Source organism: Aptenodytes forsteri, unplaced genomic scaffold (genome assembly GCF_000699145.1).
Source record: "Aptenodytes forsteri isolate BGI_AS27 unplaced genomic scaffold, ASM69914v1 Scaffold82, whole genome shotgun sequence".
Lineage (NCBI taxonomy): Eukaryota > Metazoa > Chordata > Aves > Sphenisciformes > Spheniscidae > Aptenodytes > Aptenodytes forsteri.
In genome coordinates this window covers 1,251,824-1,267,857 of record NW_008795490.1, presented here as the reverse complement: position 1 = coordinate 1,267,857, position 16,034 = coordinate 1,251,824, and the positions used below count along the sequence as shown (strand labels likewise).

Below are 16,034 nucleotides of genomic sequence, written 5' to 3'. Positions count from 1 at the left end.
ATGGAGAAGCAGTAACAATAAATAAATAGAATACCTTGTAGTTGAACAAACCTAATAAAGAACATGCTGTGACCAACAATATAAAAGTATTTGAAAACAAGAAGGTATTTAAAATTATTCACATATTATTGCATAAAAGTTTACTATGCAGTATCAATAATACAGCAATATGAGAATGGCATAAATAGACACATTAAAAATGAACTAGCTCAATTACAGCAGTAGAAGGCTGCACTTCACATAGTTTTAAGCATGATTACTATTTCTTACACAGATATAAAAACATGGAATTCCTCAGATATAGACCTGATACAAACACCTGAGCAGAGCTAAAACATGTATTACAAAATTACAGTGCAGGTAAAATGAGTAATGAGCACATATGGTCACTGCCATTCTCACCTTGCCAACCCAGAAGAGAAAAATCCACGTAAATACATCCAGATTTGATGAATTATTCAAGTATTAAATCAAGAAAAAAGAATAGTACTACATTTGCATTATCCCCCCCTTACTCCAAAATATATGCATGCAGTTACCACATACAGCGCTACATTGCACTTACCCTTTTCTCTTGTATTTCAAATAACTGTTGCCTCTTTATTACCAGTTCCTGACAAAATGTTGGCAATAGCTATTGCTGAACAAATTGGGATACCTTGTATATATTTACCTGCATCTTGGATGCTGTCCACAGAAATATGGTATGATGTAAAATAACCTGGGATTGGAACATTCAGGGTAGTTTTCAAGGATACATACATTAATGTCCTGGGGGGGAGGAAAGGAAAAAAAAAAAAAAAAACCAAAGAGGTTGAATACTGCATTTTCCTTTCTCTATTAACAAGTGTTTTCTTCATCTCATACTTTATACAGCCATCTCAGAGTCAAAGGATCGTGCTGGGGCTATAGCAAATACCTTAAAAGTCATCTACTGGTCAAATTATCTACTTCTAAATATCATTAGAAAGTTTCAGGAGGGAAAAAAAAAAGTGATTTTGTTCTAGAATGCAAAAAAACACATTTTTTTTTCTTGCTGCAAATAACACAATTACTATATTGAGATTATTGCATGATTCAAAGCGGGACACATGGATCAACTTTCATATTGAGTTATATTTAAAATATTCAGGAGATTATTTTCAGACTCTTCTTTCTTCTAAATACACCCTGGGGGACACCTGAAATAGCCAGAATAAATCAAATTGAGACAACAATTATTATTTTTTTTATTCTGCTTCATTCAATGACTGGAATGAACAACTGTAAGCTGTAATTTCCACAGCTTATTCTTGATATAAAAACATAGATCACTTTTGATGACAATTCTGTACATTCCTCAGATGTTCAGAATTGAGCCTATTGTGTAAACCCTCACTGAGAAAAGGGCTTATTAGAAAGGATTTATCATTTTCCTGATTTATTGTTCATCTAATTAGGAGCTGTTTATAATTTTTCAAAGACTAGGCATAGCTACTGAACCCTGAGGAACTGTATTCCATTTCTAGCTTTACTCTGGCACAATAATAAACGTACCTGCAAGCAGGACTGAATTCCACTATCCTTATCTAGTCTAATAGACCCTTACTCTGCAAGCAGACCCACTGACTCCAGAGACACATACAGGGCAAAAAAAAAAAGGTGCAAGACCACATAAGCAAAGATGAAAGGATCTCATCTTTGCAAAACCAATCTTCATTCTTATTTAAAGATGCATGCTTTTACAATGCAACAGGCTTGATACACATCAATATCAAAACAATGACTAATCAAATCCATACTTCATCAAGTAAATAAAATGTGATAGAGAACACTTCAGTGGGCAACACGTCCTCTGCAAGACAGAAGTGCTTGGCAGCGTGGGAGACATGGAGAGCATCCCCTGCTCTCCTGGGGCAGCGTGGGGTACAGGTCTCCAGCCGCAGCATCCGCTCCTGAGACCTCAGCACAGAAAAGCTCTTCCCAGAACTTCAGCCCTCACGCCTAACTTCACTAGTGTCACATTTGGGTCCGTAAGCCTTTTAAAGTACATTCCTATTTCCTCCTCTGTTTTGCACTTATGTAAATCAGATTTTGTAAGCACATCAGAAGATCCTGGGCTGGGAAGTAAATCACATGGTGAGGAACCATCAAAGAAAACAACATAAAAATTGCCAGCTGGGATACAAACAACCCATCTCCCCTGCTCCCCCAGTGTATTCAAGCATATTGAGAAGGGCTTGCCTTAAATATGTACCATAAGATTTATGGTCAAGACCTGAATTTTTACATTCAAGGCTCTGAGCTAAAGCTAACCAGCCCCCCATTCTCAATGCTATGAATATTACTGAGAAATTTACTGGTGGCACAGTAAGGTGGCACAGGCAATGTGTCTCTCCTACCATCCCAATAGTTGTTTTTTTTTTTAACAGTGTCGTGGTTTAACTGAGCACCACACAGCCACTCGCTCACTCCCCCCACCCCAGTGGGATGGGGAAGAGAATCGGAAGAGTAAAAGTGAGAACACTTATGGGTTGAGATAAGAACAGTTTAATAATTGAAATTACTATTATTATTATTATTATTAATAATAATGTAATGAAAAGGAAAATAACAAGAAGAGAGAGAAATAAACCCCAAGAAAGACAAGTGATGCAAATGAAGTTTATGTACTGAGCATGACGTCACATGGTATGGAATGTCCCTTGGGCCAGTTTGGGTCAGCTGTCCTGGCTGTGCCCCCTCCCAGCTTCTTGGGCACCCCCAGCCTTCTCAGTCGGTAGAGCATGGGGAGCTGAAAAGTCCTTGACTAGTGTAAGCACTGCTGAGCAACAACTAAAACATCGGTGTGTTATCAGTGTTATTCTCGTACTAAATCCAAACCACAGCACTGTACCACTAGGAAGAAAATTAACTCTATCCCAGCCAAAACCAGGACAAACATGAACTAAAAATTGCAGTTCTTAGAAGGTTTATTATGCTTTTACTATAGCACCACCAGAGATGTTTTCAGCGATACGTATTTTCAGTTTTCGTAAGAACCTGCAGAGACCTGCAATGAATTAGTAAATTACTTGGATTTAAAAAAATTGGAAATACTGTCCTGACAATACTTTAAATTATGTCCAAGCCAGCTTCCACTTGATTGATGGATTAATTGGCAGAAAAACTTATGTAAGATTTAAAAATCATTAATATCTCCCAACCAAGAGCTGTTCCTCCTTTCTCGCTCCTACAAAAAGGTGAAGGGACGTTAACTCACAACAAAGAAAGTTATTATTTCTTTGCAAGAATAATGAATACAGTGAGTCAGAAAATATTCCCTGAGATAAATAAGTATCAATACCCAATCCAGAAGCGTAACAGGGACCTTCTTATCCTTCTGAAAGCAGTATTTGATTAATATGGCTGGAGAAACATCATACAATAAAAACAACGTAAATTCACGTGAAAAATCCTGCAGCTTTAACAAGTGAACAGCTTATATTTAGTCAAAAAGAGATTTTTAGTATTCCTTTTTAGGGTAAATTGCTGTAGAATCACTGAAACAACCGGGACGGCAATAATCTAAACCATCGAGTGGCAATTCCCTTCAAATTTGATTTGTGGAAGGAATGCAAAAGGATGAGAGACAAAAATCTTCCCCCCTCCTCATTGATGCACTCAAGGTTTAAGATAAAGGCCAGGTATACTTTCATAGGAACCTACAATTTTTTGCCACCCAACGGCACACATTTCACGTTCCTGACATCAGAAGCACGAGGTTTACTCTGCGGTAAAAGCATTGCCCCTTTCCAGTCTCAGTTTACCACCACTGCTGCGATCCTCATTACAGCTGCTGGATGGTCCTGATGCATTCGCAGCACCTGCTTGCCTTTCCTATTTTAATGTATTCATAGTTTGTGAAATAAATCACCAGCCACCATCCATCCCCTCAGAAGAGATTTTACTTGATGGTAATTATGCAGCTCCATGAAATCACAGTTTTTAACCAAGAGGTGGGGCGAAAGAAAGGTTGGCCTGAGGTGTGCTAGTCATGACAAAACTTAAACACAGCTGAAGGAAGCTGCTCTTTGGTTGCTAGTTGGACTTGCAGGAATTTGTTTTTTCTGAGCACGAAAAGCTAAGGTGAAATTTCATTATTCTAGGCAGTGTTAGTCTGTTAGCCCAAGCAACATTAATGCTGCATTTGCCAGTAAGAGCATGTCTTCCCACCAGGACACAGATCTTTCAGGGCAGAAAGGTTTTTTATGTGAGACAAAAAATTGCAAGGTGACAGATGACAGCCTTGCTCATTTAAATCACTGGAGGAGCCTTCTAAAAAAAATTATTCAAACACAGCTGAGAAAGATATAGAAAAAAAGAAACAGAGCTACTTTGATCATACCCCTCCACAATAAAGAAAGAGGAATTTTATTTTACTCCTCAGCTCCTGGTTACAATCCACGCTGCTCACGTCCCGCTGGGCTTCTGTCTCCAGCAGGGCAGAGGGATGCCCGGGAACCAGCCCTGGGGCTGCAAGTAACAACAGAAACGATCTTTCTTTTTAATATTTTTCTATTGTTACAATTTTGGCTGAAATGGTAAATTGGTAATGTCTACTTCCTTCTTCTGTAAAATTGCCTTTCATATAAAAATCACAACATGCCCTAATCTACTAATCTGTCAACGAGCCAGACTACTGATCTATCAGAAATCTATCAAAGGTGTGTCATTAATATATATATTTTTAAAGTTAATAACAAATGAACTGTTTTATTTGCCATAGTGAGTTCATACATGTCATAAGAGGAAGGCGGCACATGATTAAAAATACTTCAAGGATACAAAATTCCTTTGGGAATTTTAATGCTACCACAAAAAGAGCAAACTTTAAAGTATCTTTTGTAGAACAATAAACAATTTACTTAAGTTAATGTCTTCAACTTGTTGCAAATACTGTACCATATATAAAAAGATGTGACCTTAGATTTGAGAGTTTGTTTTTTTTTCCTCCTAATATAAAATCCTAAGAGTACTGGGGGAAATAACTTTTTTTGTCCAGTAGAAGGAACACCTAAGTTTTTTAAAAGAAGAAATAATCCTTGGGCTTCAAAGCATTCCCTATTTCTTGATCCCCAGTGTCTCAACCAAAAATTACAGAAACACCAGATTCTGCCATGGATGTATGGCAATTCTTAGTATCCCTAACAATTTAAAATCAGGAATCGTAACTCTCATACATGCCTTGCAAATATTTTTCCATTAATCATCTATTAATCTATGGGAAGCCAAAAACCCAGCCTTTCTCTCAAAATAAAAACAGAAAATACAACATGTTGTCTTTTCATGCCCTGTCCTCGTGTGATACTGCAACTTCCGTGAAACCGGGAGAAGACCCTGCTTACAGCCCAGCTATGGTGCATGCTCCTTACTTAAGTCTGAATGTTGCAGATGTGAAGTTGAGGTGTGTCACAAAGGCTACAGGGGAAGCAGCGACCTAAATAAATACCTTTCAAGTTTCCATAAAAGGAAATGAAATAAAATGATGTGGAAAACCAGTGAGTGAGCCCGGTCTACGGTGACCTCTCCTGCTTACAATGCTGTTCTTCATACGCCGCTACAGTCAGCAGCGCAGACTAATCCTCACCGTTGCCAGCCAAGGAAAACTCTTCCGCTCTGCTGAGAGCCACCAAGAATCCTCTTGCAGCTTGTAAAATGTTTTCTCACATACTTGCTTGGTGTTTGTAAAGAGGTCAAACTGACCATTACATCCTGAAGACACCGTTGCATCATATGAACTAAATACAACCATGCTGAAAAAAAAAAAATCCGCCGCTTTCTCTGACCCCAGCTAGGGAGCTCTGGGTGGCCGTAGGGCGATGGGGAAGAAAATGTAAACATGACAGCTCAGAAAAGGGCTCACAAGTGTAAATATGAAATGAAAGAAGGCAAAGCACAACTTTCTACTTTGTAAGACTGCAGAAAGACACTGAAAAGTCAAGGTATAGTTGGCATGAAGGTTTTCAAATATAAACGTAACATGACTTACTAAATCTTACTTAGGAGCACAGATTATTTACATATTTTTATGGAAAATAAACTATAATGCAACACATTTTTAACCCTAATTAGAGAGGTTTTTACTTCATCAGGCGATACTTAATGTTTCTGTTCTATCTCAATCAAGTATTTGGATAACTAGAGCCACACAGCAGCAAGATGACCTGTTTCTTTCAAATTCTGGAGGCATTTGGTACCTGTTTTTGTGTCTACGCTAACGGCACTGGCAGCAGATTGCTGTGGGGTGGGCAGGTGCTGGGCATCACTTCCCAAACCAGCACTGCCAACACAGCCGAAGCCAAGTGTTTCCCAGCCCGTATTATTCCCTCCTCCTCCCCCGAAGGAGGCCTGCCAGATGGGGTGGATTGTGCTGAACTGGGTGGGATGATGGTCCTCTGGAGATGACAGCAAGCTGGACAAGTCTACCGGGACACCAGTGGCAGGCTGCAGAGCGAGCAGTGGGCACTTCGAGGAGAAGCTCCATGAGATGGCAGAGCTGATCTAGCTAACTGAAACGCGGGTTTCTGTCCCCGAATGCCCCCCTGCACCAGCTGTGATGGCACCTTCACTCCTGTGCAGGCTCCGCCAGCTCAAAAAGCAACAGAAACCCTTTTCTTTCCCTCTGTTACCTTCTGGTCTTCTACCAAAAGAGTGAACAACATCAGGCTTGCTCATAGAAATGTGGTGATGCCACTGCAGCATCGCTGCACTCCAGCTGTGCAGGGCACATCCCCCTCGGAGCGACACAGGCCACATTTAATTTCTTCAGTCGCCCTGTTCGTGTCTTTTAGTCATTTTGCCACCACAGTCATTGCAACAACTAGGAAACAGTCACCAGAGCGCGTGGCCGTTTCACCCTGGCACTGCCTGTCCCCTGCACCCAAGTACTGCCACGACTGCAAGAGCCACCCATGCTCCCAGCATCTTCGCCTGTGGCACTGTGAAATTCACAGATGCCAGGGACTTCTGTCTTTTTAGCTACCTGGCAGATCTCAGGTAGCTACCCTCACATTTCATCCTGAAGAGGAGCCACAAGGATCTCAACTGCTGCGAAAGAAAAGACTACACCTACCACAGACATCCAGTAAGGCCAATCCTCTGGTGGGTCCATGCAACAGATTTAGGTCTGCCCAGTGAAGACATGCTACAGCAGATAGAGGCCAATGACAGGATTTTGGGGACTGGAGCACGAAACGGGGAAGTGCCTGGGGTGCCCAAACAGCTCGGGCTGCGCTCCCCAAAGATGACCTCTTCTAGCTGGCTTCACCATGGCTTTCCTGCTTAAAGGCCAAGAGGTATGCTGCTTTACCTTCGATGAACACTGCATTAGAAAGCTGAGCTGAGGTTTGCATTTTAAAACTAGTTTTCAGTCACAGATAATATTCTTTTCAACTCTTTCTTGCTTGGCATGTCTGTTTTTGAAGAGAGACACTTCTGAATGCTTTTGTACAGCTCCTGAAAGGCCGCACAGACATTTCACACTTTTGCAGGTATTCAAGTTCCCTTCTTCCACATATTTGTCAGGAGCTGAAATATGCTTTTTAAAAAAAAATAAATCCATGATCTCTTAAATTCCCAGAAAACCCTCATTATCATTTCTTCAACAAACTGCTCTTTGCCTTCAGTTAAATCATGTATTTGATAAAAAGCAGAAGCAAAATCAACTAGAGAATGAAGAGAAGAAAAGATGCTTCTCATCACCCATACTTCTGTAAGTCCCAGTGTACCACTAGAGGAGACAGTGTAACAGCCTACGCGGGAGATCAGAAGAATATCCTTTAGAAAGTCTCAAGGACTCCTAGCAGCAGTGTGTTGGATGAGCAAAAGCACCCCATAGAGCCAGTTCATTTGATTCAAGCTGCTGTCCTCTAGCCATCTTATTTACAGGTTAAGTTCAAAACAGAAGCTGTCCTGTAAAACAAAGCAATGTGCTCTTATAAATGTGTTGAGTCCCCCCTTCCAATAATTTTTCACTTCTTATTATCTGGAAACAGACTCTCTTCCCTTCCCTTCTTTTCCAATTCTTCAGACGCTTCCTACAACCAACACTTCTGTCAGCAAATCATTAGTCAACCACTTCCTTTGACACATGGGGGTGTTCACCTACAAGCTACAGTGTCTCTCTCTTGGGGATGACTGGCTTTCACACAGGCGAACAGAAGACCCAGGGACAGAGAGACGGTGGCAGCATGCTGTCAGGGGCTACCAAGGCCAACCCAGCGTCTTGCAGAAAGCCCCCAGGGATTCCCTGGGAAACAATGAGGACAACTAGGAGGATTGGACCCTGCTATGTTTTCCTGATTATTCACTGGGCTATTTTTGAAAGGACTTTTATGAAAAGTTACCACATACACAGTTGTTCTGGGGAAACAACAGACAGCTACGGACGGCGGCAACGTTCAAGTGCCCACACTTCAGCTCCTCTCTGCATCAACCTTTCTGTCCAGCTAGGCTACTGCAAGCCAAAAAGCTCCAAAGACTTTTTTTCCCTCTCTGGCATTACTGGTCTGGCCAGCAAGTCACACCACTGTGTTGGCTTGAAGCCAGTCAACGATGTATACATGAAAAAAAAAAAATTAAAGAAGTGGGGAACATAAAAGGTCTCTGCTTTGAAAAATCTTTCTTTAAATTAGAAACTTGAAAAAACCCCTAGTTCCCCAATGTTTAATCTAAATAAAATTAAAGGAGAAGCAGCATTTTTGTTCATTCTCTAGCATGGCACTCTCTCTCATGAGCAGGACTGCTACAATTTCCTCTTCCGAGTCTCTAGCTCAGAGAGCTGATGGATGGAGAAGACAGGCCAGACAGGTCTCCCTCCCTCCAGGCGGGGGAAAGTCCACCAGCCATCTTGAAAAGGGTGGTGGGAGCTGTGCACAAGTGCTCTTAGTTGACTTGAGAAAATAAAATTTAAAAGTATTTCTGGTACTTGTGATAAAAACTTGGAAAGCCTGGACATAGGGTTTTTTTTTAATCCACTTTCATCTCCAGGGAATGAGTTTTAACCAATTAACATGTTTAGATCGAGACTGAACGTACCTCTGTACCCAAAACAGCATCCAAACTTAAAGGTTTGAGTAGATATGTCTGCTGTTATCAATGTGTAGTATGACTGCTGTTCTCACAGACAAAAATGGCTTTAATCTAGACAACATGTACGGTCACCTCCTCACTGCCCTGTTTCTTTGGGGTGTGCAAAGCATACCACCACACTGCACCACTGCGCAGCAACAATTCCATAACTCCCCATGGCTTTCTGCTAAGCCTTCTTCACCTATGGTTACAAGGACAGCTTACAGACTCATACTAAATATTTCTATTTCACACGCTCCAGGGTAGCACATTAATGCTGCATTTGAGAGAGGGGATGGGAAGCTTACAGAACCCTTGGCAACTATTGATGACTTGAGATCAAACCTGAATATCAGCAGAGGTAGTACAATAAGGAATATATACATCTTCTATTCCTCTCCTCAAAACCTTGACACTTTTCCTGAGTAACTGCATCGGTAGGCTAGACAGTTATACTTGCAAGTTAATGAAACTTCATTTTGTTTCATAGTAGGAGAGAATTTTTCTTTAATTAAAAAAGCCTGTACTGTAAGAGCACAATTATTCAAGAGAAAATTCTATTATGAAAATCTGGAGAAAAAGATAAAAGTATTTTCAAATGTTAGGATATGAAGGCTGGTTCAGTTAAGTCTTCTTTTAATTGTGCTCTAATGAGGAAACTTGACTTTTTAAAGCTAGCCTAGGGAAGCCTATGGCTTGTTTAGTTGTTTTGGCTTTTTTTTCAACAACAAAATTTTTATTTTTTTTTTTTTTTTTTTTTTTGGTAGAGGATAATTCTGGGTTTTCTTTGAATTGACTTTCCACTTTTTTTCTGGCAAAATAAGTGTTTTTTCATTTTTTCCCCCAGACCACATAAGCAAATAGGCTGCCAAGTTTAATTCCCACTTTTTTTCTTTTTGATGGACTCTTTTGGCTGGGCTAATTTGCCTGGCTTTTCTGCCAACAATGTATTCAGCTCTTCTTGCTGGCATCTTAGCAAGTGAAGCAGCAGCTAACAAAACAGTGTCTTCTGCTAACCATCTACATTTTCATTTAGTGCAGGCATAAATTATTCATTCATATACAACCTTTTGCTGGCGTTAACATAGCAGAGATGATGAACTATGCCCACACGCTACTGTTCAGATGTGACAAACATTAAACACATTTGTAGATCCCAATTTTCTAATTTACAATGATGTACATCGAGAAAATACATAGGTGGATATATTTCTCTCTTCCCTGTTACCAAAAATCATATTAGTAATTTGTCAAAGACCAGTTTTACCAATTAGAACGGAATCACTTCATAGTTGTAAGGCGGCACCTTCTCATTCTTTCTTTTCCATCGCTTTTGTATTTTTCACCTTGAACCGTCTTAGTACGGGAAATATATGAAAAAAATAGAAGGAAATTATGCCAAAAAAAGGGAGAGTGCCTGCCAGCTGGAAGAAGTGTATAAGCATTAAATAATCATCCTGTTACAGAGGGCACAGATCCAGGGAAGGCCAAAAATACAGACCGTTATACTGCAATTAAGAATGAATCCCAGTGGCAACTAACAGCAGGGAGACAGTACATCTGTCAATTCTGTTTACTAACACCTCTTCATAAAAGAACCCGGAAAATTAGTCTGCTCAGATGACGACCCTTAATAAAGTCAATTAGGAATGGCATATATTCAATTCTGCAAACGCCGAGCAGGAAACACCCTCCACCTCAAGGATTTCTCAGCCCTCTCTAATGCAGCGCTGCTGGGCCCTAGCCAACAGATGCCTGTGAGAAAAGCAGTGAGTCAACAGATACATCCAACAATTTATGCTTACAAAAGGTAGTTCTGGAGCACAGATGAAGTCATTCTTCGACACACGACAGCCTCAGCCTGGAGCTGACTACAAGGCTGAAGTCAGCGGGCTGGAAGCAGACAGAAATGCAGCTGGTGGGTGAGGGTCCTCCTGGCAGGGTGCTCTCACCACACCTGGCGATGCAGCGCAGCCCTGGCTGCTGTCCGTCCCGGCAAGAAAGGCTGCTACAGAAGACCCAGGGCATCGAGAAGCATTTTAGTTCATCCTTTGCTAAGGGAGAACCAAGCTTACCTAAACTAGGGTTGCCATTTGTCCAATCTGTTCATAAAAATGTTCATATCCGCTCTAATTTGTATCAGTGCTTTACTGCTCCTACTGTCAGAAAACCTCTGCTAGTATCTGATACGAAAACACCTTAATGTAATTTAAGGAAACTCCTTTTTGTCTTAATCTTGATGAACACAAGGAATAACTGCAGGACATCTGTTTCATAGCACAATTTTATTCATCCGAAGATTTACATTTCCCTACAGCATTTCCTTTTTAAGACTGTCTTCTGGAATTACTTCAATATCTTAGAAGTCCTAAAACAGAACACTTTCTAACTTAGGCTTTTTCAGCTCCAAGTAAAGCAGAAAAGACCCTGCTGGTGCCTTATGTAAGTTCTCATCTGAACAAGAGGGCGCCATGGATGGAATTAAAGAATATTTTCATGTCTCTGGCTCCTGGAACCCAGCACCTTCTGTTTGACTTGAAATGCTGGATCCCAGAAAACATTTGTGCTACACATTTTTCAAAAACCAAGTTGGAGAAGATACAGAGGAAATCATCGTATAACACTGCAGATCATCACCTCTCTAATACACCAGTCTGTTAATGTTAAAAGCCTTGCTGTCCAGCCAAGCACATTATAATACTAAGATTCAGTGTGTCCTGGATTGAGAGGAAGTCCTGCTCACAACTGAGCAGAGATATGCGTTACAGATTGCTCAGAATGAAAAATTGTGTCACAAAAAATACCATGGGAGATCTGGGATGCTTTCACATACAGAAAAGGGCCCTCTAGAGCGGGCATAAGTCAGGAAAAAAAGAGTCTTCAACTGAAGTGACACTCAAAGATGCTTTAGAAAAAATGGATAAAATGAACAGAAGATTGCCAGAACCAGCTAGTATTCGTCGACACTATATTGAAGAACACAACCAGCAAGGGGAAGAATCAACGTCAGCAGAGAAAGCTGTGCCTCTCCAACTTCCAACAGGTCTTTGATTCAGTCACTAAAGATGTGATAAACACAGTCCTGCGTTGCTAAATTCTCACGGAAAAAAAAAATAGAGGAGAAGCCGATAAAGGACAGGAACCTAAGGACAGGAATAAAATGGCTAGTTTTCTTAGTGAAACAAGACACTGAGTAGGGTCACACAGCATCTGTGCTGAGACATCTCTTGTGCATAACAAAGAAGGGTTAACAGTGAAGTAGCAAATTTTTCAGGGAATATTAATGAGAGCAGATAAGAAAACTGACCTCAAGGAGTTATAGAAGGACCCTATAATGCTGATTAGGCAATAAAATGCTGGAAGAAATTCAGTGCTGGTAAATGCATAGGTCCTTGCAACAGGATACTCCAGATGACAAAGGTGTAACTGGGTTTAAAAAAACAAAACAAAAGAGTATTAAAAAAAAAAAGAAAATAAAAAAGATATATTCATAGAAGAAAGGTCTATCAAGGGCTATTAAACACAGATATGGAAGCAACATCTGGCTCAGGAAATTGGTAAGCTGAAGAACGTCAGAAGCTGGGAGGACACGGGAGGGGAAGCAACCTTTTAGCCTCTCCCCAGCTTGTACTGTCTTCCCCAGCTGGGCTGGATGGTGCTCATGTCTCAAGAGGGCTTAATGCAGAAAGTTCACACCTTTACATATGACACAATGTCATTTGCACAGATATCACAGGATTTAAATGTTTCAACAAATATTGCTTTGTTGCTACAATACAGGAAAGCCTATTTTAATAACAAAACATTTCTGTAGTTCACATTTTTCTCACGTCTTCTTTCCCAGGTCAAACGTTCTCATTCCTTTAAAGCTTGACTGCATGCACAGAAATTATGCTCAGCAGATTTTAGCCCAAACCTCAAAAATCCATATACTAACAGAAACACATTTAAGTTCTATGAATGCCACAACATCTTGAAGCTAGCATTACACTGTTTTTAGTAGAGGTCCACAAAAAATATTTTTAACAACACAAAAGTTTAAAAGAGGCTTATTAAAACAAATATCAGAGTTCTGAATGTTAAAGATGTTATCAGAGAGAAGCAATCCATGAGCCAAAAGGAAATGAATTTCATTGGCAATGAGCATTAAATATTATTGCTCTCATACATCCCATCAAGACAGAGGCAAAACAAACACGAGAGATCATTCCATTTGCATGTATTTTTACAGAACTTCATGTGACAAGAATTAGGGAGGAAAATGCTTACTTTCTTCAATATAAATCTTCAAAATAAAAGTGTATATACATGGAGAAGAGAAGATACACCATAATAAATCTAAAAAAATTATTGCAGGTTTTAGGAAAGCAGTATTTCTCTTAATTATTAAGCTTCTCTCATCTGCAGATGTAGTAGAATTTTCACTGAAGAAAATGAATGCTGTCTAGCTGATGCATCTTCAAAGTTTTATTTCAATATACTGCTCAGTTATAGCTTAGACTATGTGCTGTCGTGAATTCCAGTGATACAGCTCCCTTTCACTGATGCTAAAGGGAGAAGGACTGTATCCAAACAGCTCGTGATGTGCACCTGAAATAATCCAGTCACATCAAGTACACTGCCTAGCAGAAGAGAAAAAGAAACCTGCTGCAGAGCTCTCCATTAGAAAAGAGAAAACATGATGATCATCATACAGTACAGGTTATAAATTTCTTTGGTTTTGCCCATTTTTTTAAGTTACATGATAAATCTTAAAAGCGCAGTACTGACTTTCAAGAAAAAATAACCGGCTTCCTCATAGCAGCAAGGTCTAAACGTCTTTTATGTCTCCTTGACGCACCACATTTGTGGTGGCACTTTACCACGAGTGTCTTGAATGGTGAGAAAAGAGCTAGAAGTGCGAGTTGTGCGCTAATTCTGCTTTTTTATCAGCCTTCTGCCCAGCATCGACTGACTTGGAATCTCTCAGGCCTGAAATGCAGAAGGAGCTGCAGAGAAGAAAACCACGCTGCTTCTGCATGTGGCTTCCCTGCTGCTGCAACTGGGGATGGTTTCTGCTCTGCTGCCCCTATCTAATTTCCCTAGTTATAATTTTCCCCCTGCTGAACAGCCCTAACGCTTTTCTGGAAAATTACTAATACTTTGCATCATTCGTAGCACAGCCATTCTGCATAGCAGCCACAAAAATGGAACAAACATATTGATTTCACTTTTCAGTTTGACAAGACTATTGCTGTATTGACAACTCCAAGTATTTAAAGAACTCCTAAAATTACAAGGCTCAGAGGAACAAATAATGTTCCTATTTGCCTCTTTCTTTATTTTTTGACAGTTGAGTCATCTGCTGAAGTTCTTTTCTACAACTCTGAAAAACAAAACCATGCCTCCCTCCCCACACAGAAACCCAGAATCTCTCAATCCCCTCATCTCAGGTGCTATGGCTTCAAAAAGCACAGCAAGTAACAAGATCAATTATAAAATCATGGAGGTTAATAACTCTGCTAGAAGGAGCGCAAAAATGTAACATCTGCTTTTTTTTCTTCCTGTTTATCAAAGGCATCATCTCTTTAGACTACATTCTGAAGACACTTTGTTTTATTTTTTCTTTCAACCACTGATGAGCACTTTAGTTTTGTTTTTTCCTCTTAAAGAGAACAGAAAATTAATTTCTAAAAAAAAATAAAATATCTCATTTAGCAATCCATATTCACCACGGAAAGTTTCCTATTTGCCAGCGGTTAGTGGATTCTTCCCCAAGAAAAAGGAAATTACTCTTGACAAGCTCAGTTATGAATAGTGGCTGTCTTTGCTTGGATCAGAGTTCATAGGAAAAAGTTGTGTTCAAGGTAACCTGACTAGACTAATTCACTGTAATTCACTGAGCAGTAGGCAGCTTTGCTAAAACAATGGTAGTCCACATTCCGGAGTCTGTAACAACAAATAATCAGCTGAAAACCCTTTGTTGAGTTTTTTGGTGGGGTTTTTTATTTGTTTTTATGTATAGTAACTATAGATATAGGAGCTTTGAAAATACTAGTCAGCAACAAAAAAAAAAAAAAAGAAAAGAATGCTTGGAATAAAAATCAGAAAAGTGAATGCTGCTTTTACTTCAAAGGAAAATTTCCCTACCTTGAAACAGTTCACGGACAACATATTTTCTCAACTGACACGGAAGGCCTACTGCTTATTCTGAAAGATGGAGTTACCTTTTCATTCAAGACAGGCCCCCCCCCACCCCCGTGATAGTTCACTACCATGCAACATCATCAGCCAACCGGTGAGGGATGTGTGTATTTTTGAATAGGGTTATTTGTGTCGTATGGGCGGGGGGGGGGGGGGGGGGGAAAGGTATTTGAAACAGTCGACACCTGTCTCCTGTTTTCTCTCTTCTTCAAAAAAGGTAGAATTATAAGACTGAAAAACTGAGTTCCTGGCAGCAATACCCTTCCTTACTTGACTGACTATAAGGAAACAATGGCCAAATGCCCCATACCCCACCCAATGCCAACACACACAGGTTTGCAGCTTGTCACACCCTGTGCCCTCAGGTTTTCTTCTGGCAACACCATCTCACCAAGTTATGACCAACTGCTTTTATTCTTTTCTTTTGAATTCAGGTAAAAACCACAACAAAAAGGCTGAAGGAATCAGGGGGTGCATAGCTTTCTGAAGGACTCTCAGCGACCATCAATATCCTTCAGATGCTTGGGTTTATTTCCTTTGGGTTTCCATTTCACTAAGGTGTCAAGATGCCTTAGAGCATGTGGTTTGAATCAGTCCTCATATCAGGGCACAGAAGCCATTAGTCTTCCCAAAGCTACTGCACTAAGCAACAAAACTTGCCAACTGCTCTTCTGATTGCAATTGTTTATCGGTCTGACAAAGACGACAATCTATCTCCATTGTCTCAAGTCCCTGATCCTTTCATATCCCTTTGGGAAAAA

At 40.2% G+C, this 16,034-nt stretch overlaps 1 protein-coding gene across 1 annotated transcript in view; it reads right to left on the bottom strand.

Annotated features, from left to right (window-relative positions):
- Positions 1-16,034, bottom strand: part of UST (uronyl 2-sulfotransferase) — a 103,116-nt gene that overhangs the window by 32,614 nt on the left and 54,468 nt on the right. Inside the window, exon 5 of the mRNA XM_009281547.2 lies at positions 674-771. Within this exon, the coding sequence (XP_009279822.2) occupies positions 674-771 (98 nt within the window). The remainder of the gene's footprint in view (positions 1-673; positions 772-16,034) is intronic.